Source organism: Enoplosus armatus, chromosome 6, assembly GCF_043641665.1.
Source record: "Enoplosus armatus isolate fEnoArm2 chromosome 6, fEnoArm2.hap1, whole genome shotgun sequence".
Lineage (NCBI taxonomy): Eukaryota > Metazoa > Chordata > Actinopteri > Centrarchiformes > Enoplosidae > Enoplosus > Enoplosus armatus.
In genome coordinates, this window is record NC_092185.1 from 493,029 (window position 1) to 516,720 (window position 23,692).

Here is a 23,692-nt window from a genome sequence, read left to right on the forward strand (position 1 = left end):
GGATTGGCTTCCTAACTACTTGTGATGTCACACATCACGCTCGTAGGCCCGCCCCTTAAAATCTGATGTTCAATGAGCTCAGAGAAACTTTCCACTTTCAGCAGCTGAATATGAAAACAGTCAAACTCTGCACAGTGAAGCTCGAGCATCCAACTGCAGGAGGACTTTAAGACAGTCACTTTGTCTGCTCTAAACATTTCATCTATTCAGACTCGCATTTACAAAAACCTGCATGACCAGAGGAAGTGCCTGGGAGATCTAAAGAGGCCAGGATGGTCCGCTGTGTAATATCTCTGAACCTGGTCTGCAACACTTCTATTTCGTATGTGGTAGCTCTCACTTTTTGACTTCAGTAGTCTTTATTATGTATTGTTAGTACTGATTTTTCATCGTAACATGACAGCATGACTGTGTGTGTGATACAGTCTATTATTGGCACTGATCTGCCTCCATACAGACACAGTCCCATCATATGGAGCATAACTTCCTGTTTACGTAAGTCAGATACAGTCTATTATTGGCAGTAATCTGCCTCTATACAGTCCCATCATATGAGATGGTGTCAGTACACTGGGAGGAGTTTACCCAGCGGGGCGGAGGGAGGCCTCAGCAGCCATTGGTGCAGGCTGGCCTAACCACCTCCATCCCCTGTCAGCCGTGTAGCAGCACGTCCTCGTCAACAGCACACAGAGACCAGTCCACCATCTCTGAGGTCGGAGTAAGACGGGCCCGCAGCCAGTATCACCACGAACCACCACCACCGACCACATCATGGCGCTAACTAACGACCCCAACTACAAGAAGCTGGAGCAGTGGTACAAAGCTAACGGCGGCAGCCTGAATATGAGGGACATGTTCGACTCCGACAAGGACAGATTCAGCAAGTTCAGGTAGGAGGAGGAGGAAGGTGGTGATGGTAGTGATGATGATGATGTAGATGTAGTATAATTTCCCCCCGGGGATCAATAAAGTATTTATGATTATGATGGTGATGGTGATGGGAGGGAAGGGGAGGTGGGCGTGATGCTGACAGAGTTGCACTTTATGCAGCAGTGTGACAGACATTACAGGTGTTCGGCCTTTTCCCTCAGGTGTAATTTAGCCACCACAACACAAAGCTTCAGTGGTCCGTTTGTTTTATTCGCTGTGTTTGCTTCCTACGGCTCTTCATCTACTTCTTTGAGTTACAAGGTCATCGATTCATGTCGTCCTTCTCCGCCTTCATTTCCTAATTGGTATCGTTCCCAGCTGTGGTCTCCAGACCTGCTCTCACACGTCGCTTAAAATCTTCCACTTGTGTCGTAAATCGTTTAAAACAAGCGACAGGCCTCTGAATTAAACCACTAGCTAATGTTAGCTGGCTTGCTAATGTCATAGCGTCCATTATCGGACAATGAGACAGACTGACATTAGATTTCCGTGTTACAAATTATCTTCCTAAAAGTATAACATGTTTAATAAAACCACTGTGACTGACTGCGTCTTTTTATTTATGTCGCCTGCTTAGTTATATGTTGTGTGAAAGCCTAACGTAAACGAAGATTTGTACGTTGCTTACGCTAGCTAAAAGCTCACAATGAAATTCCTGAAGTCCGTTATTGAAGGAAAACCAGTAACGTTAGTGTCTTTAATCTCCTGTAAATTGCGTCACTGTTCAGTCTGTTGTGACACAACGTAGAGCTTTGACATGTTACAGAACAGACGGTTTGTAATGTCTAATATCTGTTGGGCATGACAGTTATAGACAAGCTAGCTTAAACTAACTGTAGGTTAGAGCAAACCTGTTGAACTCTGTACTTCCTAATGTCTGAAAACAACTCTTCTTACTTCCTGCATGCTAACACTGTTAGCAGTGTGAGAGACAGGGGTGTGTCCGATAATGGACGCTAGCTACATGTTACAGTCAGCACGTTAGTTAGCTGGTCATTTTGAACACTTGAACCAGAAACGTGCTGAAGGCGACTTACACACGGCCCAGGTGTGCAGGTGTGTGTCTGACTGTCAGCCAGGTTGTCACTGAGGACGCCATGTTGGAGGCTGGATGTCTGCTCCCGTCCTTCGGGCCGATGCGGTTCATTCACGGAGGCTACGTGTGATGCGGCTCGTCCTCCTCGGATGAGACTGATCAGTTAATGTCGGGAAGCAAAAACTGTAATATAAAAATACTTCTCATATTGATACTGCGATATCCATAACGAGGCTTTATATTATTCTTATTTGAGCAAATAATGCGGGTTTTGAACAGAAGAGAGCCTCAGCCTCATACTTTATTATTATTATGATTATTATGATTATTATTTTCATTATCACTAACAGTGGGAGGGGATACAGTACTGTGTGTATTTGTGTACTTCAGATACATGAATGTCTCCATAATCCTCACTGAATCCAGTGTTTTCCACGTGTCAACACCACACGCAAAGGATTCCTTAATAAAGCTGCAGCGATTAGTTGATTGACGGAAAATTAATTGTTTTAATAATCGATCAGTCAACAACAAAGATATCAAACATCCCTTGGTCTCTGCGTCTCAAATGTAAAGAGTTGATGCTTTTCTTTGTCATTTATAAAAGTAAAACAATACATTTGAGCACTTGGATTTGGGACATTATGATAATGAAAATAATCCCAACAATAACTTTCATCATCAGTTAATCTGCAGATTATTTTCTCCATGACCTAATTAATTTTAATTTTCTGACCAACAGTGGAAAACAAACATTCAGTTCAGAGATGTGAACCAGCCAGTTTGGCATCTTGTTGTTTAATAAATGACTTAAATGATTAATCAACTTTCAAAATGATTGGCAATACATTTTCAGTTAATTTGTGGATTGAAGGATTGAATGATTGATTGATTGGATTTAAACCCTGCAGACTCCCAGAGCCTCGTAAAACTGCTGATGTACTCGTTTGTGAACACATTTATAATTTCACTTTCATCCTTTATCCTGTCTCTTCTTTATTTGTGATGAATTGATTCACTTTTAATCTATAAATCAAATCAATAAATTGTCAAAAGGTGTGAGAATTGTTTCCATTTCTTCTCTATTCTGTTTTGCAATGAATTGATAAATGTTTATCACAGCAGCAGAGAAGCACTAACTCATAACATTTATAGAACCAGTCAGTGTTTTTAATTATCAATTATTGTTCTATAATTCAGGAAGCATCTCAAGTGTTGCATTATAATGAAATGAAAGTTCGATTTTCTGTCTTCGTGTGTTCGTGTTTCTGTAACTTTGTTGGTAGCACGACTCTGGAGACAGATGATGGAGAAATCCTGCTGGACTACTCCAAGAATCTCATCAACCAGGAAGTGTTGGCCATGCTGCTCGCCATGGTAACACACACACACACGCCTCCCTTTAGCAGGGTCTTAATTTAAACAACACACACTCTAATAACCTTGAGCCCTCCACAATCGTCGTCCTGCCAGATGTTCGTCAGCTGTACTGGTTTAGTGCAGGGGCAGACCTAATCATTGCGTGTTGGAGTTCTAAATATCAAACAGTGGAACAATTCAACATGTAAGTTTTATGTGTAGGCTTTATGTATATACGTACAGCTATAGGCACAGCCTCCTCATCGCTCCACACAGGTAGGTACGCTTCAGTGTGCACGCATGCAGCCTGTTACAGTGGCTCCTTTCTGTTTTCTTATTTTTTTCTTACTTTTTTCTCTTATTCCTTTATCATAACTTTCGTATTTTAACTACTAACTTTTTGAAGTTGCGCCCTCTCCAAACATGCTGGTAGAGAGAGTTCTGGTACTTATTTTTCACCCTGTCTAATTTCTCCCCGGGGATCAATAAAGTATTTCTGATTCTGATACATAAGTTGATATATATGCAAACATATTATGATGATGAATTAAAACTCATATTAATATTTACAAATACACCATTTAGACTGTAAGGAAACATCAGCAAGCCACTTGCATAACCAAACTAACGTGACTTAAGAAATAAATGTAGCATTTATGTAAATGAAAATAGCAGATAATTACATTTCCTATAACTGTACTGCATCTTGCACATATTTCACACCCAGCAATGATGTTGAAAACTCTCTGACAGATGGCTTCCTCATCTTCTCTTCTACTGTCTAGTTCCCCTTTAACTGCTCCCCCTTTATGTCCCTTACATGTGGGGAAATTATTCTTATTATTGTAATGTCAGCCAGTGTTGTGAAATCTGCTGTAACAATGTCTTTATTTCGAGTCCTAAAAGTTCCACCACATTTTGTCACTCTGAGATATTTGACCAGTTGGGCCACTTGATCTATAAGAGCCCTGATCTAACCACTGTTGCTCAAAGATCCAGTGAAACGGGAAGTTTTACAACACCTAATTTTGAAAGATATCTTATCCCACCATCACAGCCAGCCCAGAAAGCTGCCATTGTCCTGCAGTGTTATGTTAACAACTGTGGGAATGTGGAAACACCGCTCACAATGCTTCCTCCTCTCACTGCAGACAAGAAGAATTGCTAAAGAAATAAAGTTTTGTCTCGCGGTTGCTGTAATAATCCATCCAGTGTTGGTGTGTCAGATACGAGCTGAATGTGTTTGTGTGTAAACTGAACCTTTGTCATGTTCACAGGCCAAGTCGAGGGGAGTGGAGGAGGCCAGAGAGAAGATGTTCTCTGGAGATAAAATCAACTTCACCGAGGTACTGAACACCACCTGAAGACAGGTGTTGAACAAGCTCATAGAGCGTGTAAATGTCACCTGGTTTATCAGGCCTGTGTGTTGGAGGGAATCAGCAGTCAACTCTCCATCCACATGTAGCACTGACAGAAAATCTATGTGAATGAATGCTTGTTTGAGTCACTGCTGCTGTCATGAGTTCACTGGTTGATGGAGGTAAACAGCTGGTGGAGCTAATAAACAGCTGGTGGAGCTAATTCTCCAGTTGCTGCCATTAAACCACCACAGAAGAAGAGGAGGACGCAACGAGATGACATCATTAAAGAGCTCCGGTCAAAGCTCAAACGACGGAGAAGCATGTGGAGAACATGATGGAAATATGACATCTGTGTCGTGAGAAAGGTTACAGCCTCCTCATCGCTTTACACAGCTGATGCGTTTCCACTCTGAGCAGATTAACAATGCTCATAGAGACACTTTCCATGCCGGATCAATGGCTGTTAACAGCTGATCATGTTTCCACAGTCAGTCCACCAGGGCTGTCGCCGACAGTCAAGTTAGAACTAAACTGTTGTAGAATGAACATCTTACAGCACCATCAAACTGCTTCACCTTCATTCACCAGGTCTCCATCTCTGCTGCTGCATACGACGTGTCTTCTCAGATGCTTCAATGTCATCATTTCCCGTTCAGCCTGTTTGCTTCATGTTGTGTTGGCAAAGAGGACAACAACAGTTTAGTTTACTGACTGCATGCAGTTCTGCTTTGCAGTTTAGGAATGAGGATTCTTTCTGAGGGATGTCAAAAAGTAATGACCGATTCAAACGATGAGAGACTAAAATGTGTGTGTGTGTGTGTGTGTGTGCGTGTGCGTGCAGGGTCGTGCCGTGCTCCACACCGCTCTGCGTAATCGCTCCAACACGCCCATCACGGTGGACGGCTCAGACGTGATGCCGGAGGTCAACCGAGTGCTGGACAAGATGAAGGCCTTCTGTCACGTACGAGCGTTTGTGTGACGAGTCTTCAGTTTTGTAGCTGCTGTCAGTGTGAGACGTGAAGGTCGTGACCTTTTCTATCGTTTACAGAGAGTTCGTAGCGGTGAGTGGAAAGGCTTCAGTGGAAAAAGCATCACTGACGTGGTGAACATTGGCATCGGGGGCTCTGACCTGGTGAGTGACCTGTCAGTCAAACACCTGAGCTTCACTGCCACAGTGTCATCAGCAGGAGAATATGTGACCATGGCACTGCAGCTGGATAGAACAAGTCTGAAAAAGAAGTGAAACCCTAACTCTGACTAACTGCAGGTGATGATTTAGCCCACAAATCAAAGGATTATTTTCAGAATAGATTCATCCAACCATTATTTCCCCTGTTAATCAGATTTATTATTATTATTATTATTATTATTATTATTAATAATATTTTTTACAGTGAGAAATGTCCAAAACCCAAAGAGATTACAGAAGAAAACTGAGACTCTGGAGAAACTGGATCACTGAAGTATTTGTTTTAAAAATGTCTGATTATAAAAACAGCTGCTGATTCATTTTCAGTCAGAGAGAGAGAGACCCGCTAAACATGACATGAAGCCTTCAGTGCAGCACTGAGCTTTGTTTAGATCTGGAGGCATACATGTGTAACTGGACTGTAGAGGACTATGACTCATGCAGATGTAGTATTTCTCCTCGAGCTGAAACACTGAACTTTAGTTTTATTGTCAACGCAGCAGACCTGATGATTTAATGAACTGTAGTGATCACACCTGAGAGCGACCGTGATGTCTGACACTGGAGGCTTCTCGGGTGCTACATGGGCCACAACACACACTGTGTTATATGTAAAGGTATATGTTGCGTTCAGGGCCCCCTGATGGTGACGGAGGCTCTGAAGCCGTACTCAGCCGGTGGACCGAACGTTTGGTTCGTCTCAAACATCGACGGGACCCACATGGCCAAGACCCTCGCTCAGCTCAACGCAGAGACCACACTCTTCATCATCGCCTCCAAGGTGACCACACACACATACACACACATCACCTAGTTGTCAAAAACTTACATCATCTGGCGAATATTTAAGACAACGTGGATTCTTTGTGAAACCTCTTGCTATTGAACCTTGTCCCTACAGGCCACCGTACACTCTGATTGTGAGCCAATCAAACTCAAAGGAAAACATTGGGCCTCCTGCAAGAACATTTTCATATCTGTCTCCTAAACTCTCCTACTTTTGTTTTTTGATTTTAGTTTTAATTTGTCTATGCACATTAAAGTGTTTTCTCTCTGTGGTGACACATGGACTTCATGAGGCGGACTCTGACAGATGTGGATCACTCACTAAGAAAAATGTCTAAATTCTCTTAAATCACTTGTACAGACCACTTGAGAACAAACTGCATGACGCCTGATGACACTGTGTCAAACAGCTTCCTGATTGGTTGCATGTTACACAAAGTGAAAAAATAAACATGTTTAAATGAACAAACATAACTTAAATAATAATAATAATAACAATAATAATAATTAATATAACTGCCAAGCAGCCATTACTGTGAGCCATAAAATACACACCTTGCGTTTCTTTTACACCCCTGAACGTCTTAAAGTACATATTAATGAGCTCAAACAGGCGTTTGTATTTTCTTTCTCAGTGTGGTCCTTTAGGTCCTCTGTGGATCTCCTCCTTACAGTTGTGATAAATATAATTATTGTAGACAGGTTTTTTTGTCTGAAAGCAATGAAATCCATTTTGCTTCATGAGTGTAAAACAGTTTGTAATGAGAACACTGTGTTCCAGCCTCTGGACTCACTTTGTTGTTGTTTGACCTATTTTTTTCAGACGTTCACCACCCAGGAGACCATCACCAACGCCGAGTCTGCCAGGGACTGGTTCCTCCAGACAGCCAGTGATGTGAGTCAGCTGATGGGCTGACGCTGATCTGCCTGCAGCAGCTTAGATTAGAGAGAGGGAAGAGCTGCACAGACAAATCAGCAGTTTGATCCTAAAACAGCAAAAAATCTAAAAATGTTTGTGTGTGTGTGTTTGTAATGAGATGCAGACAAATGTCTCGTCACATTAACATCCGCCTCATGTTTCTTGTCGTCCTCCACAGAAATCTGCTGTCGCCAAACATTTTGTGGCTCTGTCCACCAACGCAGTAAGTGTCCATTTTAAACCGTTTCCCTGAACATGACTGATGATCATAACATCCCCCTCCTGTTGATCCCTTTGAACACGTGTTGTGGAGGCCTACGTCTTTGGGGTCAAAGTTCAATTTAGTTGAATTTTTGTTGCACAATGTGGTGGTAAATCAGTGTAGTGAGCAACGCTGTGGCTGGTGCAGCGGTCCAGAGTGTGTCAGTCCTGTGAGCTCGTGTTCAGACAGACATGAGCCCCCTCATTATTACTCACCATTTGAATGAGATCAGTCTGTCGACACAGCGGGGGCAGCTATAGAGAACCACGCTGCTTTATTACTACTACTTAATTCTACACCTGCACCAGCTGTAGGGCCCTGATGGCCCCGGGGTCAAAGTGGAGACCGTGAAGCACAAGTCAGCGGTTCTCTGGTGACATCTGTCTAATAAAAGCAGCGAGAAACAAGAAACTCTTCAAGTCTGTTATCAGGTTTTCTTCTGCCAAGATCCAGTTCTGATCAAACTGCTGATACTGAAATATGTTTAGTTTCATTAGTAACGTTACCTCTTGTCACCCCCCTCCAGGCCAAAGTGAAGGATTTTGGCATCGACACGGCGAACATGTTTGAGTTCTGGGATGTAAGTGTATCCTGATAATGATTGTTGTGTTCTGCATGAAATAAAGACAATAAAGATCAGCAGCAGGTAGGTAGTCCTCCTCTTCAGCAGGCAGGTAGTCCTCCTCCTCTTCGGCAGGCAGGTAGTCCTCCTCCTCTTCGGCAGGCAGGTAGTCCTCTTCTGAAGACAGGTAGTCCTCCTCCTCTTCAGCAGGCAGGTAGTCCTCCTCTTCAGCAGACAGGTAGTCCTCCTCCTCTTCAGCAGGCAGCTAGTCCTCCTCCTCTTCAGCAGGCAGGTAGTCCTCTTCAGCAGACAGGTAGTCCTCTTCAGCAGGCAGGTAGTCCTCTTCAGCAGACAGGTAGTCCTCCTCCTCTTCAGCAGGCAGGTAGTCCTCTTCAGCAGGCAGGTAGTCCTCTTCAGCAGGCAGGTAGTCCTCTTCAGCAGGCAGGTAGTCCTCTTCAGCAGGCAGGTAGTCCTCTTCAGCAGACAGGTAGTCCTCCTCCTCTTCAGCAGGCAGGTAGTCCTCCTCCTCTTCAGCAGGCAGGTAGTCCTCCTCAGCAGGCAGGTAGCCCTCAGGTCAGCTTTGTTTGTTGGTAGCCACAGAAACATCTCTCCTTCACTCTGTGTGTAGTTTAACTTCACCTTCCTGCCTCTGAAATATAAACGAAAACAAAGTACAGATTTTGGAGAATCTACCTGAATCAGGTCTGAACAGACCGACTCGTGCCTCCTCATGGAGTCGGCCGTTGTTGTTGTTGTTGTTATTGAAGTGACGCTCTGTGTGCTCTGATTGGTGGAGTGACTGTGTGATGCCATGTTTGCTCATCCTCAGTGGGTTGGAGGTCGTTACTCTCTGTGGTCGGCCATCGGTCTGTCCATCGCTCTGCACATAGGTACGTCTGCTGCACGGCTCGTGACCTTTAACCTCCTACTGTTTTGCTAAAGACATGTTTTGATATCTGTGTTGATTCTATCAATGAAATGTTCACTCTGCATGTTTCTGCATGAGTTGACTCAGCTACTTACGTTTTAAAATAAACCAGCTCACGTCCTCTATGGTGGAGGGTTACAGTCGGTGAGGGGGGTGAGGTGAAAGGGGTGAGGTGAAAGGGGTGAGGTGAAAGGGGCAGCGACAATGACTCACAATCATTCAGTGTGACTTGAAGCTACAGAACCTGCCTGAGAATCCTCATGTTTTTAAGTTTCCTTCAGTCTCACAGTGATCCAGTGATAGTTGTCTGTACACTGCAAACAGGAGCTGCTAACAGCTGATTTAGCTACTTTAATGGAGACCATGTGACTAAATGGAACCAAATATAAACCAAAACAACAGGGCTGAAGTTGTATCTCACAGCTAACTCATTGACTCCATTATCAATTCCTAAATCTATTTTACTTACTGTTTTGGTGTCATTGATGTTGTTCAGTGCATTTTGTCTTTGACATTTTTTTTTTCTTTGTTTGAAGTTGGATATTTTCATAAACCTTTCTCTCATGTTTAAGGTGTGTGTGTTATCCTTGTGTGTTTCAGGCTTTGAAAACTTTGAGCAGCTTCTTGCAGGAGCTCACTGGATGGTAGGAAATATTTCTTTCTTTATTTTCTCTATCTCTTCAGGCGAGAACAAAGAGTGAATTTCAGTCAGCAAACACTTGTGACTGTTGCAGAGTTCACGGAACAGACGCTTAAATATTGACATTTTTCTGTTTGGTTCAAGCTTCTAAAATATGTTTGTTAGAATCTAAGAAGCTGCAGAATGAATAATAGTTGTAAATAATTATTTATTAAAAGCAATCACACTTTTATTTATACAGAACACTTATACAGAAATCTGAAGAGCTTAATCCACCCATCCAGTTTCTGCTGCTTCTCTGGGTTCAGGTTACTTTAATTAGTTATATTGTCAGGGATTATTGTTATTTACAGCTGGGAAATACTGAAAAGATGTGATTAATAATAAATAACTGGTTTTCCATCATACTTTCATAAATGTAACCCTGAGAACCTGCAGAAACAAACAAAGTTTCACAGGCATTAAACAAAAACTAATGGAGATAAAAAATTATGGAGAAGAAAAAGGACAAAGGTCTGCTTGATTACTTCCCTTCATACAGCGCTCGCTTCCTGCTGCAGCTCTTCATTCTTATTTCTCTGTAACAGAAAACACTTCTGTTGCTGCGCGTTGGTCTTGTTCAGTCTGTCCGTGAACCAGGTCGCTCTCTTGTCTCCAGGACAAACATTTCCGCAGCACCCCTCTGGAGCAGAACGTGCCCGTCCTGCTGGCCCTGCTGGGCGTCTGGTACATCAACTTCTTCCAGGCCGAGACGCACGCCATGCTGCCCTACGACCAGTACATGCACCGCTTCGCTGCCTACTTCCAACAGGTCAGTGTGGCAGAGAGACCGGGGGGGCAGAGACCATCTGTTCAGAGGGAGGGGGGACCAACAGAACGCTCAGAAAACAGATTTATTATCTTTGGAAACTTCTGGATCTTTTCTTGATTTTCTTGATTCATTGTTTGAACAACACTCGTCTGTCCAACAGCTGATGAATCATCCAATAAAGACTCAAACCAGCTTCACTTAACAAAACTCATTTTATATCAGCATGAAAAGTGAAACATCTAAATTATTATCACCTGATGCGAGTTAGTAAATGTATAAAATATGTGTGTGTGGTCGTCAGGGCGACATGGAGTCTAACGGAAAGTACATCACCAAAGATGGCTCTCGTGTCAACTACCACACCGGACCAATCGTGTGGGGCGAGCCGGGGACCAACGGACAGCACGCCTTCTACCAGCTCATCCACCAAGGTGACGCAGACCATCAAAATAGTCTCTTCCTGTAGACCAGTTTACCTGTAGGACAAGTCCAGACCTGCAGCTGAGAGAGATCTAGTCCCTCTGGTGGAACTTTATATCAAACCGTAGATGGGAACATGATACAAGGCTCACGTGAACCCCAATAAATATGACCTGAAACTATTAGTCGATTAGTTGATCAACAAAACCTTTTTTCGTAATCAAATAATCATTCAAGACATTTTTCAAACAAAAATATCAAAAACATGTTGATTCAAATGTGCAGACTTTAACTTTGTTAACTGCTGTCAGTGTAACTGATTATCTTTGGACTGATGTTTATACTAAAAGAGAAAATGATCAGCAGATTCATTGATCATGAAAATAATCGTAAACATGTAACACTGCCCCCACTGGAGGAGACGAGCAGTGCACGGTGCTCACTGGTTTGAATGGTTTCATTGGGATTGTCAGGGTTGTTCCCTTATTGGAGTCTAAGAGGATGCCATGAGATGTAATGATCAGGATATAAATGATGATCTGATCATTACACTTGATCAGGATCATAATTAATAAGATAATAATAATAATTTAGATGTAATCAGGATCTGGTCTGTGAAGAGTTAACTGACTTGTTATTTCTTCATCAGGAACTCGTATGATTCCTGCTGACTTCCTCATTCCTGCTCAGTCTCAGCATCCAATCAGAGACAACCTCCACCACAAGGTACCGCCCACTGTGCTGCTCTGTCTTCATACCTGATGTAGTAACACTTCCTGTTCACCTCAGAGCAGCAGTCTGGGGTTACACAACACCAACACTTCCTCAGAGTGTTTGTGTTGCAGGTGGAACATGAAAGCAGTCTGATTTCAGCGGTCCTCACTAATATATATAGAGGACAGTAGATGTTTCTGTGTCTCCACGTTTGCCTACAGCCTTATTGTACTATTGTATATTTATTTTATGTTGATAAGCAGTCCAGGATTCAAACAGTCCTCCATAACTTTCTTAATGATTAACAGAAACAAAGCCTCATGTTATCATTTTATATTTTAAAAAAGGGGCAGCTGCTGTCAGTCATCCTTTCAGTCATTTCCTTCACTTAGTTTACTAAAAACAGATGCCTTTTATTTTGAAAGTATCTCTAAACTAATTTCCTGTGACCAGATGAGTTAACTCAGTTCATAATAATTCAAAGTTCCAGAACTGTCAGATTCATATTATTTAAATGCTGTTGGAAAAATACAACAATGACTCGATCTTGCCAACAAACACAAGTTCTGCGTGTCCCGACCTACTGACCGGCTGACTGTGTTTCCAGATCCTGGTGGCGAACTTCCTGGCTCAGACTGAAGCTCTGATGAAGGGAAAGACCGCGGACGAGGCTCGTCGAGAGCTGGAGGCCGGCGGCATGAAAGGAGACGCTCTGGAGAAGCTGCTGCCTCACAAAGTACGACCATCAGTCACATGACCGTCGCGTGACGTGGCCATCAGTCGCGTGATGCGTTTTTTCCCCAGAAAGAAAGAGAAAGAAAGTGAATGTCTGGGGTCCTTCACCACAGACCAACATGGTGTCTCTGTTGTGTGAAACGTACTGAAGGTCCTCGTCAGATCTTTATGTATTTCATGAGTTCGTAGTAAAGAACAACCGATGGCTGGAGTCAAGATACCATGTGGTCCTTCCGTTTCACTCACTGTTCTCTGAACCCTCTCCTCGTTTGTTCGTCTCTGTTCAGTGACGACGTTGAATCGTAGAGTTCACAATATGTTTGTCCCGACACATCCTGTAACATCACACCTCAAAGTCAGACTACTAAACAAGATTCTCTGTCTGACTCAGAGTCAGTGTTGCCTTTCTCAATAGCACCTTAATGTTTCTTATGAAAGGTTTAAAATTGGAGATCTTAAAGTTTTATTCTCTCTTTCCATTCCATCCAAGGTTTTCGAAGGAAACAAGCCGAGCAACTCCATTGTTTTCAAGAAGCTGAGCCCGTTCATACTGGGAGCTCTGGTTGGTGAGTAGTGGGAGTGAGAACAGTATCCAAACCAAATACAGGAAACCGAGTCAGGGTTGAAACCAGACGGTGAGGAGACGCCAGCAGTTCATCTGCTGATGTTAATATTCAGCTGTTTAACTGGTGTGAACATCAGAGGAGGAAACGGGCATCATGATGAGCTGAAGTCTCCCGAGCTGAGCTGCAGTTTAAACTCCCGCTCGGTTTTCTCCCGAGCTGAGCTGCAGTTTAATGTGATGAGACTGACGAGGGTGTCTGACCTCACAGGGAGACACGTTAGCAAAACTCTGACTCTAAGCAGGTGTGGGTGGATAATAAACTGGGTTGTAATGTTTAATCCATAAAGTCATGTGATCTCTCATGTCTTTCAGCCATGTACGAGCACAAGATCTTTGTGCAGGGCGTCATGTGGGACATCAACAGCTACGATCAGTGGGGGTGAGTGGCTCCCACTTAAACATCAAACTACAATGGAAACAAGAACACTCAAGGTTCACTTACCAGGTCTTTTCAGAGCAACAACATCTGACGGTCAGCTGTTAAATTTTTCTAACGTGAAGTTTATGTGTGAGGTAAAATGGGGGGGGGGGGGGGGTTTAAATGTATGTAGAGCTTTCAGCATCACTGCTTTCACTGTTTCCCTGCTAACAGCGTTGAACTGGGGAAGCAGCTGGCAAAGAAGATCGAGCCGGAGCTGAAGGACGACTCTGAGGTGAGCTCCCACGACTCGTCCACCAACGGCCTCATCAGCTTCCTGAAGAAGAACTTCGCCTGAATCATCCTCCTCCTCCCCCTCCTCCTCCTCCTCGTCCTCCTCGTAGTCCTCTCTCATTGGCTGAAGTTCTGTGTTGGTCTGACCCGCGAGAACGAGCACTTTGTTTGTTGATCTAAGACTTCACATGTAGACGTGTTTAACTTGAAAAGGGAATTTATCCGTTGCTTTCATCAGGAGGACAAAGAGAAGATGTTTCTGTAGTCAGCACTGACTTTAAAATAAAAGTCCTGTCACTGAACCTGTGTTCTGTTCTGATTGTACAGACATGATTAAATGTCTCTTATGACCAAAGCTGCCCTGTTCCCACTCTACGCACTGACTATTATAGTCTAATTATTTTCTCCATCAAATGTCAGAAAATAAATACAAATACTCGTTTAAATTTGATCTGCTGAAACCAGCAAAGTTTGATTATCAGTCATCTAAATAGTTTCAGCTGTAATACGGCAGGTCGTAGTAAACTGAACCTCTTTGGGTTTTGCTCTCTTTTGTTGGACGGACAAAACGAGACATTTGAAGACGTCAGCAAGGACTCTTAATGGACATATTTCACTGTCTTACATTTTATTACATTTACTAACTTTAAAACGGCATTAAAACAGCATAAAACGACATGGAGTTAAATCCCAGTTCAGGGTTTGGATCCTCTGATGGATATGGACCCGTGAAGGTGTCCATGAGAGGACCTGAAGACCATAAGCTGAACCTGGTCCACTAATGAGACAAAAACATCAACATCATCAACAAAAGTTAAATATTTCCGCGTTTCTATCAAACAGCCAATGAAATGTGAACACCAGACCAGATACTTGAGTTTCACTTCAACACTTGATGGTCTTCCAGGTTCCTTGTTTGGTTCAGCCTAAATATTAAGTTATGACAAATTAATGAAAGTGATGGTTTGGTCTCCTGATGGACGTCATGTCCCTTGTTTTAGTCGGCGGCCCCTTTTTAAAACCTTTAATAACAGTTTCTGGATGTAATTCAACTTCTTTGACACTGAGCAACAGAAAAAGACAAATTGATGTAAAAGTATCAGAGTTGAACTCCAGGACATGTCTCCAGCTGAAAATGATAATAATTATTTGTAATAAAGGTTTGACGTTTTTCATCAGCGTGTTGTTTAGAGAACAGAACCTGCCTGACCTGAAAAACGTGATCCTCTCTGTCCTCCGTGCACCTGCAGACGAGGAACAGGCTTCATAAAACACGTTTTGGCAGGAGCACAACATACCTGTGGGCAGGACTGTCGGTATGATGAGTCAGGTTAGACTTCACATTTGACACAGGTGAGACAGACTCACCTGTCAGACTGTCAGGATGGACGTCTGTGCAGGTTTCTGCGTTGTCGCTGCAGCGGCGTCCATCTTCACTATGCTGTTGAGGTTTAAAGAGGGCCGTGGTGCTGGATACTGGACTGCTGCCCTCGGGGGCCTCGGGGCCACTCTGTGTTTCATTGTTCCCTCGGCTGACTGTGTGGGGGTCCTCCTCAGCTGCAGCTTCATCCTCATCTTCATCTGTGTGACTGAGAGGAGAGTTGAGATGCTGCTGGCGCCGAGCAGAGCGGTGCTGATTACAGGTGAGACTGTTGATACAGGTTATATACACACACGTCAGCTGACAGCAAAGTAACAACAAAGATGTGTTTCAGGTCATTCAGAAGCAGCGTCTCCATGACGACCAGCTCTTGACTGAGGCTGGTTCTGACTTCGATATTTGGGAGTTTGAAAAGTCTGATAACAACGTATCGATCTATAGGATTGATTTTTAATATAAATGACAATCAGAAATACTTTATTGATCCCGGGGGAAATTAGACAAGGATGAATTCCCCGACCAGAAATCGAACCCAGGCCGCAGCAGTGAGAGCGCTGAATCCTAACCACTACACTACCAGGGCGGGAGAGAAATGTAACTAACTGTAAAACATGACATTTGGTGCAGACATTCATGTTCCCCAGAGGGTGAACCCTAATGACCTTATTACTGATTGATTTAAATAACTAAAAGTCTGAAAATCTGCTCACAGCCTCCAGAATTCATATCAGAGACTTCCGACAGCAACGATGTCTAGTCTTAGCAAGAAGAACTACAAAAGTGTCAACAAACTGACGCAAAATGGCTGCAAAGTGTAGAGAGTACATAGAGACGGAAACATAGTACTTTCTTGAATGAAGTAATAATGAAGTAATATCCAGCTGAGGAAGACGAGGTCCAGCTCCCTCTGTCCACATCTCCCTCAGGATCTGGGATAACAAACTATTTCATTTCAAGTTGGATTCCACAGGTTCAGAGTGCTGAACTTTCTCTACGTATTCAGGTACTTTACAATAATACAAATCTGCATTACTTTCTTTATCTCTCAAGACATTCTGACGTCTGTGTCTCTTTGAACAGCAGCTGCACAGACAGGAAAAACAGGAAAACTACATCTTATCTCCTGTCTGCTGCTGCACTGCCTACAGGTATAATACTGCAAAATATATAAAATAGACCTGAAACTACACTCACAGCATCAGTGAGGTGAGTCTAAAGAGCACAGCACACCTTTGATATTATATATAATTAAACATCAAGCTTAAAGGGGCCCTGTGGAGTTTTCGGCCACTAGAGTCCCTGAACTGTATCGTATGGTTTCAATGGTTATTTCTAATATTACTCATTGTTTAACAACCTGGTCACAGGTCAGCTGCCCTGCTCTCCAACATCACAGTATACATTTTCATCATCATCCAAAAAGAAATACGACTTGCTGAGTGGGAAAGACATGATTAAATAAGTAGATCTACCTGTCAGCCACTCTTTCTTTCTCTCCAAGGCTGTGATTCAGGTTTCGGTCTGGCCCTGGCGGAGCGGCTCAGTGAGATGGGAGTGAGGGTGTTTGCCGGTGTGCTGGATGTGAACGGAGCTGGAGCTCAGCAGCTGAGAGAACGAGGATCTGAAAACCTGCAGGTCCTGCAGCTGGACGTGACCAACGGCCCCCAGATAGAGACAGCACACCACTACATCAGGACTCAGGTGTCTGACACAGGTAAGACGTGTTGACTCTGATTCTCCTTCAGACCTTTGGATCCAACAGAGCCATTTAAGATGCTGAGAGGTCTCAGAGTTCAAAACGGGGGCTTCAAATTAAATCAAATGAAATAATTTAGTACCTATTCGCCCCATAGCCCCCCCATTTTATTTGATTACATTTTGAACACGAAGGTCTGAACCAAAGTCCATCACAATCCGTCCGATAGTTGTTGAGATGTTTCAGTCTGGATCACAGTGGAGGGCGGCCCACCCACAGAGCTGCTGTTTGACCTTGTCTCAGACTTTAGACACTGAATGCAATAACAGGGATGTTTTTCTGTCTCACGTCCCTGCAGGTTTGTGGGGTTTGGTGAATAACGCAGGAATCCTTCACTGCCCTGTGGACGCAGAGCTCCACTCGATTGCAGCGTACAGACGCTTCATGGACACGAACTTCCTGGCTGCTGTGAAGATGTGTCAGGTGTTCCTGCCTCTGCTGAGGAGGTCCAGAGGACGCATTGTCAACGTGTCCAGCATGGCAGGTAGATCTGACTGCAGAGCCCCCAGACACATGCTTAATGATCCATCACGTCCACCGTGTTTGCATTTAAAAACTACAAATCAGCACCAACAAGAACTGGTTTCTTCAAGTCCTCATTAACATGCAGCATGACAACAAGTTGACCTTCGACCTGAAGCCAGCGTCTCGGGGTGCGACTGTGTGTTAATGCAGCCAGTGTCTCCTGCAGGTGACGTGCCGATGCCCATGTTCGCTGCTTACGGAGCCTCGAAGGCAGCGCTGAGCATTTTCTCTAAAGTGATGAGGCTGGAGTTGTCTGTGTGGGGCGTCGAGGTGGCCTTAATTCAACCTGCAGGCTTCAGAACAAGTAGGTCTGAGTTTACTGATGATCACATCCAGCTTTTGAACTTACAAGAGAGGGACGTAAAGTGTAGACAGCTCTGACTGTACGGGTTCAAACCTCAGAGACAAACTGTGATCCCACACGTTTCCAGTTGTCATAAACTGGTCCTGGTCCTGGCCTTGTCTCTGGGTTTGTGGCTTCCAGTGGATTCAGACTGTTTCTGTAGCAACAGACGGTTGTTCCTCTTGTTCTTCCTATTTCAGTCTTTTTCATTTCCTCGTTTTTGTCTTCGTCCTTTCTGACTTTCTTTCTTTGTAATAAAACTGTGTTGAAATCATTTGCGCCTTCAGTCCCGGGTAATAAACATTCCCCAGGAGGGAGGACTCTCCTGGTCCTGGTTCTGTAGCAGATGATAGACTTTAACTGTGCTTAAATACACAAAAAGCTATTATAATGTAATCAATTACATATTCATTGAAATGGTGCATTATGGAATAATAAAACATATATATTAATAAAACCATCATTACCTTAATAAAGACAAAACTAATTTATTATTCTTCATCTAGAAATTTCTGTCGCTTATGTTTTTAATGTTATTTCTTTGTTGTATTTTCATGTTTTGAGAAGAACATTGTATTGCATCTTCTTGAATGAAATGAGCTCTATAAAGAACATATTCAGTATTATTATTATTATTACTACTACACACAGGGGCAGGTTGACCGGCCCCTTGTCCCCCACTTCACTCACTCTATTGTTGAAATTGATGAATCTAAAACATTTCCTCTGATATGATAACTGAAAACTGAAATGATACAAAGATGAACTCAAGATGAGGATTTAATGCCAAATTCAGTGTACAATGACCTTGATTATGAGGGTCTGGGGCCCTTGAGGGTCTGGGGCCCCTGAGGGTCTGTAATGATTGCAGTAGCAGAGTGAGGATGAGCCGCGTTACTCTAATAAAGACTAAACAACAACTGTTCTGACTGTATGTTGTTTTTATGTGCAGCCTCGTCGTCTGCTGTGAAATGAAATCCTGTCTCGATGCTTCTTCCTCACAGACATCTTTGGGAACAGTAGCGACGCCGCTCGGTACAGAGACGAGGTCCTCACGGCCCTTTCCTCTGATGCCAGAGAGGATTATGGGGAGGCATACATCTCGTCTCTCCCCTGCCGTCTGTCCAAAATGTCCCAACAGTCGGCAGAGGATCTGTCTCCGGTGGTGGACGACATGTGTCACGCTCTGCTGTCGGTTCATCCCAAACCGGTGTACACCCCCGGACGGATGGGATGGCTGCTCCCGTTTCTCCACCACTGCTGTCCCACCGCTGTGTTCGACGGCGTCATCACGATCCTCATGAAACACAGCGACTGTGAACCAGCAGGACTCAGGAGGAGCTGAGGCTCATGGGAGTCCATGTTCACCATCTGAGTGTCTTCAGCTCGAGACTTGAAAGATGCTGTCAAGTGTTTTTCCAGTAAAGCAAACATTGAGCTGACTTTTTATTTTGTGGATCTTGGACATTATTGTCATGTTGAGACATGACGGTTAAAACTCAAACAAGCAGAAATGAACTTTATGAAAAGAAGAAGAATCTTCTGGTAGCTTGTTGCATCGCATCACAAGTCCTGGTTGTCTTAAAGGATCTCAAACCAACATGTCAGTCCGTCTCTCAGTACTGTCTGTCTTCCTGTCTGTGGCTCTGAGCTCAGTATTAGTTAGATTCAAGTTGACATTTCAAGATTAAAGTCGAGTCGAGTGTTGTTTGAACACTTGTGATCATAAATGTCACCTCTGTGCGGCTCTGTTGTCCACACTAATGTTAACTTCAGCACCTCCGATAAAGTGCCGCTTCCCTGAGCTTCTCAAAGGAAAGCATCCTGAGTCAGACGGTCCCAAACCGAGCAAAGGGGGTTGTAAGCAGAGGAGACGTCACTCTGTTTTCACAAGTCAGAATAATAGCAGGCTGTCAGGAAGCACTAAAACATGCATGTGATCCAATCAGCCTGTTCCGTTATGTTCACGCTAACGCTAGCAGTTATTCTTGAATGCAAAATAAAAAAAGGTTCCTCCTCTCATTTCTTCCCCGATGTCTGGCCCTAATACTCTTCTGTACCAAGCCCATTGCTTCTTAGTGAAGACGTTAATCTTTAAAAATATATAGTTTCATGTTTCAAAAGGCTCAGTCATTTCCTCAAACAGCTGCTTGATGCACTTTTTATCAAACAAACAGTGGGAAGTAGTGCATTTGATGGGGACTATTTTCAACGGCGGATGAATCCAAAGAAACAGTTCAACTTTTAGATAAATCCTCTTCTCTTCCTCTCTGAGTCAGATGTCCAGATTGATGCCACTCTCATGTCTGTACGCTAAATACAAAGCTACAGCTAGTTAGCTTAGCTTAGCATAAAGACTGGAAACAGGGGCAAACAACTAGCCTGGCTCTGTCCAAAGGTAACAACGTCCACCTGCCACCTCCTCTGAAGCTCCCTGACCAACATGTTGTATCTGGTGTGTCTTCAGACATGAGAGTCGTGTCATCTGAACAGGAGCTCTCAGAAGGACAGCCAGTCTTTCCCAAAATGTTCAACTAACACTTTCAGAGCTATTTAAAGAAACCTCGGACATATAAGACAGACACATAAATACACTGAGCTATGCATTTAATGATGTCTCATCCAGACTGTAAAAACACTTCATAACTCACAGCATCTCAAAGATACATCTTTTTCTTAAAAAACAGGATATATAACATCCAATCAGCCTTAACACACTGTACAGTGTCCTCTACAGCGCTCACTGGTGCTCTCTATGTACAGCTTCTGCAAACAAAGATGTAAAAGTCATTTACATAAAAATACAGAGAAGTCCATCACATGGGGGTTCAGTCCTGAGGTTTCAGAAAGACTCTCTTTGCGTTTGTTTCCACAACGTTGTGGTTGATGTCATCGTCTTCTATCGTGGCTCTCTCGCGCTTCTTTGCAAACTTCTTCTTCATGCTTTCCACTAAACTCTCGTACCTGAAAAAGAAGAAAGAAAAACTGAAAGTTTCCTCCTCCACATGGAGCACAACGGCCAGCTGGTTCAAACAGTTCTGAATCTTTATGATCTTCATCAAGTTACCAACAGGTTTGGATACTGATACGTTTTTACCATTTTACAGTAAAACAGCAGAGAGACATTAAGACGTTATCACAACAAACCGCATCAAACTTAGTTCAACTCGCCGTCCGGCCAAAAACATTTAGACAAATGTTCATCCTGCTTCAGTCAACAGTCCATATTTCACTCATCCTCAGTTTGTTTGTACCTCAGAGCCATTTCTTCATCTGTGACGTCCGTCTGCATCCGGCTGACCTCTTCTTCTTCCTCCTCCTCCTCTTCATCCTTCGGATTCATCAAAGCCATCAGTTTCTGTGACAAACACAAAACAATGAAAACTGTCAACAGGCCCACATTTAAATGAAATGTGGTCATGTTTATATTTTACATACAGCTTTTCATCAAGTGTTTTATATTTTGCAACTTCATCTTTAGAAAAGTTTCCATTCGTGACACGAGGAGGCGGGAACGCTCCAAGAACCTGACAGTTTTACAAGTAAAATCACCCCCATTAAATCAGTGACGTGACAAATTAAACACTTTTATATTAGCAGATTTAGTTTCCGACTGCTGTCATAAAGACATTCAGGCTCTAATTTCACAAAATGCTGCAACAACGTTGGACGTCACCTCAGCAGTTTCTCTGTGTTTGTATCTGAACATTTTTCCTATAGTTCAGGCCAACACATGAAAATCTACTTGTTCAAGATGTTTTCTGGACTTGACTGCAAACCTGACAAACACACAGTGTGGAGTTGTTTTTCTTAGTTTCTGACATTTTGGAAATAAATTTTCAGCATGCATATTTATTTGCCCAAATATTCTGGTGTCCCTGAAGGTAACAGAGAAATCAACAAGACGACTGGAGAACGCAGAGCAGATAACAAATTAAAACAGACCTCGACTTCTGGATTAAAACCCTTGAACGACATGCGACCGTACTTCAGGTCTTCACAGGGAACAAAACTCTTCTCCTCTATGATCAAGTTCCTGAATGAGGAAGAAAGTGAGAAGATTTGAGACTTGAGCTTCTATCATATGGACTGCAGCAGAAAAATAATGATACAAGACTTTTATCCAAAGTGCCTAACAAGGTTCACACACACACACACACACATACACACAGATGGCAGCCAGCTACCATGCAGGGTGCTGGTCTGACCATCGGGAGCAGTTTGGGGGTCTTGCCCAAGGACCATGTGAACAAGAGGAGGTGGGGATCGAACCACCTACCCTGTGGTCAGTGGACGAGCCAGCCCATCATCTCTCCTCTGAAGCACTTCTGTTCTTATGTTTTGCAGTAACAACATGTTAAGGTGACCATTCAGAACAAGTGGGATCAATGTTTGGTTCAAGCACATGACTGCAGGTCCTTACATTTCCATTAAGTTGAGACTTATTAGAGTAATTGCTTGTTGATGGTCTATATTTATGCAGAAATGACCTGTGAACCATTCTGTTCACATAAAGCGTTTAAGTCAAGTTTTACTAGGTGTATAAGTTTTCCAAATGTAAATTATATAAATTTAACTGCCAGATTTATGAATGGGGTTTGGTGAGGGACTCAGAATGTGAAGTACTGGGGCTTGACACCTACTCTTTAGCTTTAAGCTCTGGCAGATCCAGATACCAATGTTCATCACTTATGATTCTCTTCTCATCTTCTTCCAGCTGCTTCTTCGTCTCAGCATCCAGACCTCTCTGCATGAACTGTGGAAACAGATCACACTTTATTTAGTCACTGTCTCAACTCTCTTAGAGGGCTGAAACAACATGGCTATTTAAAACACATTTCCCTCTCATCTACAGAACCAGACTCAAAACTGTAATTATATTATGGTAAATTAGTATACATACACATTGGAAGACAGTCGCAAGAGTCCGGATATTTGTTGCTAGTTTGTCTACTTTGTTAAATTCACAGATGTATTTGGTAGCCTAATTACATGCCGAATTAATGACTAAGGTTCATACTTTATATAAAAATGCATTAAGTCTACGTTTGCCACGAGTTAACGCTTTCAGAGAGCAGGAAATCAATTGTTGTCTGATTTCTGAATCAAATTTGGAGTGCACTGAGAGCTAAAGATAGCTAGCTAACACACGACTAGTATGTTTTGTAGTTTGTGAGACGGCTTCACTTACCTTCATGCGTAAAAGGTTTTTGGAGAGTTTCACAGAGTCGTTCGCCATTGCTGAGCGATTACAGACGACAAACTCAACTCGAGGAGGACTGATAGTTTGAAGAATCGATCTTTAGCTAAAACCACGCGCAGCTCCGCGCAGCTGCTGTTAAAACTCAGGCAGAAGCAGTCGAAGGTCGAGCAGCTTTTAGCAGTTAGCAGTCTGGCTAATCTATCTTGATATGACAACAAGGTGATGAGTTCTGACTTCATGGCTTGTGAGTGATATTTTCAAGGAGCCCATATTATGTATTTATGAATACTGGAATTATAATGAAACGCCTGTAGATCTTCAATATGTCTAGTTCATGATCAAACATCTTCTGCAACTTGATAGACTTTAGATTTTCTCAAAGGCATCAAAAGACTAAAGTGTAAATATAGATTCACTACTTCAATCTAATGTTTTCCCCATTTTTGTGGAGTGAATCTGTGTGACAGTTAGCAGTGACCTTCCTGTATAGTGTTTTTAATGTTCTGTAGTATTAAGTATTTTATATTTGACCTATCTGCATTACTGAACGTAGCC

The 23,692-nt window shown here is 43.0% G+C and overlaps 3 protein-coding genes across 6 annotated transcripts; 2 read left to right on the plus strand and 1 right to left on the minus strand.

Annotated features, from left to right (window-relative positions):
- The first annotated feature begins 669 nt into the window (after window positions 1-669).
- On the plus strand, window positions 670-14,231 carry gpia (glucose-6-phosphate isomerase a). Of its 4 annotated transcripts, none has more exons than XR_011597383.1 (18): window positions 670-890; window positions 3,253-3,343; window positions 4,603-4,671; window positions 5,528-5,647; window positions 5,735-5,818; window positions 6,510-6,656; window positions 7,485-7,556; window positions 7,759-7,803; window positions 8,369-8,422; window positions 9,234-9,294; window positions 9,933-9,976; window positions 10,631-10,783; window positions 11,085-11,214; window positions 11,853-11,929; window positions 12,525-12,653; window positions 13,143-13,218; window positions 13,590-13,749; window positions 13,870-14,007. XR_011597383.1 is itself a non-coding variant. In XM_070906755.1 (18 exons), the coding sequence occupies exons 1-18, from the start codon at window positions 772-774 to the stop codon at window positions 13,991-13,993; spliced, it is 1,662 nt and encodes a 553-aa protein (XP_070762856.1). In that variant the 5' UTR covers window positions 671-771; the 3' UTR covers window positions 13,994-14,231. The 4 variants fall into 4 exon arrangements, 3 of the variants coding, with proteins under 3 accessions (XP_070762856.1, XP_070762857.1, XP_070762858.1); XM_070906755.1 differs by having other exon boundaries at window positions 671-890; window positions 13,590-13,656; window positions 13,870-14,231; XM_070906756.1 differs by having other exon boundaries at window positions 671-890; window positions 12,552-12,653; window positions 13,590-13,656; window positions 13,870-14,231.
- Window positions 14,232-15,313: 1,082 nt separating this feature from the next.
- Window positions 15,314-19,956, plus strand: hsd17b2 (hydroxysteroid (17-beta) dehydrogenase 2). Its single transcript, XM_070907322.1, has 5 exons — window positions 15,314-15,572; window positions 16,812-17,024; window positions 17,365-17,550; window positions 17,758-17,895; window positions 18,939-19,956. The coding sequence occupies exons 1-5, from the start codon at window positions 15,314-15,316 to the stop codon at window positions 19,277-19,279; spliced, it is 1,137 nt and encodes a 378-aa protein (XP_070763423.1). The 3' UTR covers window positions 19,280-19,956.
- Window positions 19,957-20,532: 576 nt separating this feature from the next.
- Window positions 20,533-23,267, minus strand: mphosph6 (M-phase phosphoprotein 6). The gene is made up of 5 exons (XM_070907324.1): window positions 23,126-23,267; window positions 22,578-22,690; window positions 21,880-21,970; window positions 21,189-21,292; window positions 20,533-20,898 (listed from the first exon to the last, which is right to left on the minus strand). Exons 1-5 carry the CDS (start codon window positions 23,171-23,173, stop codon window positions 20,763-20,765), a joined length of 492 nt encoding a protein of 163 aa, XP_070763425.1. The 5' UTR covers window positions 23,174-23,267; the 3' UTR covers window positions 20,533-20,762.
- Window positions 23,268-23,692: the final 425 nt, after the last annotated feature.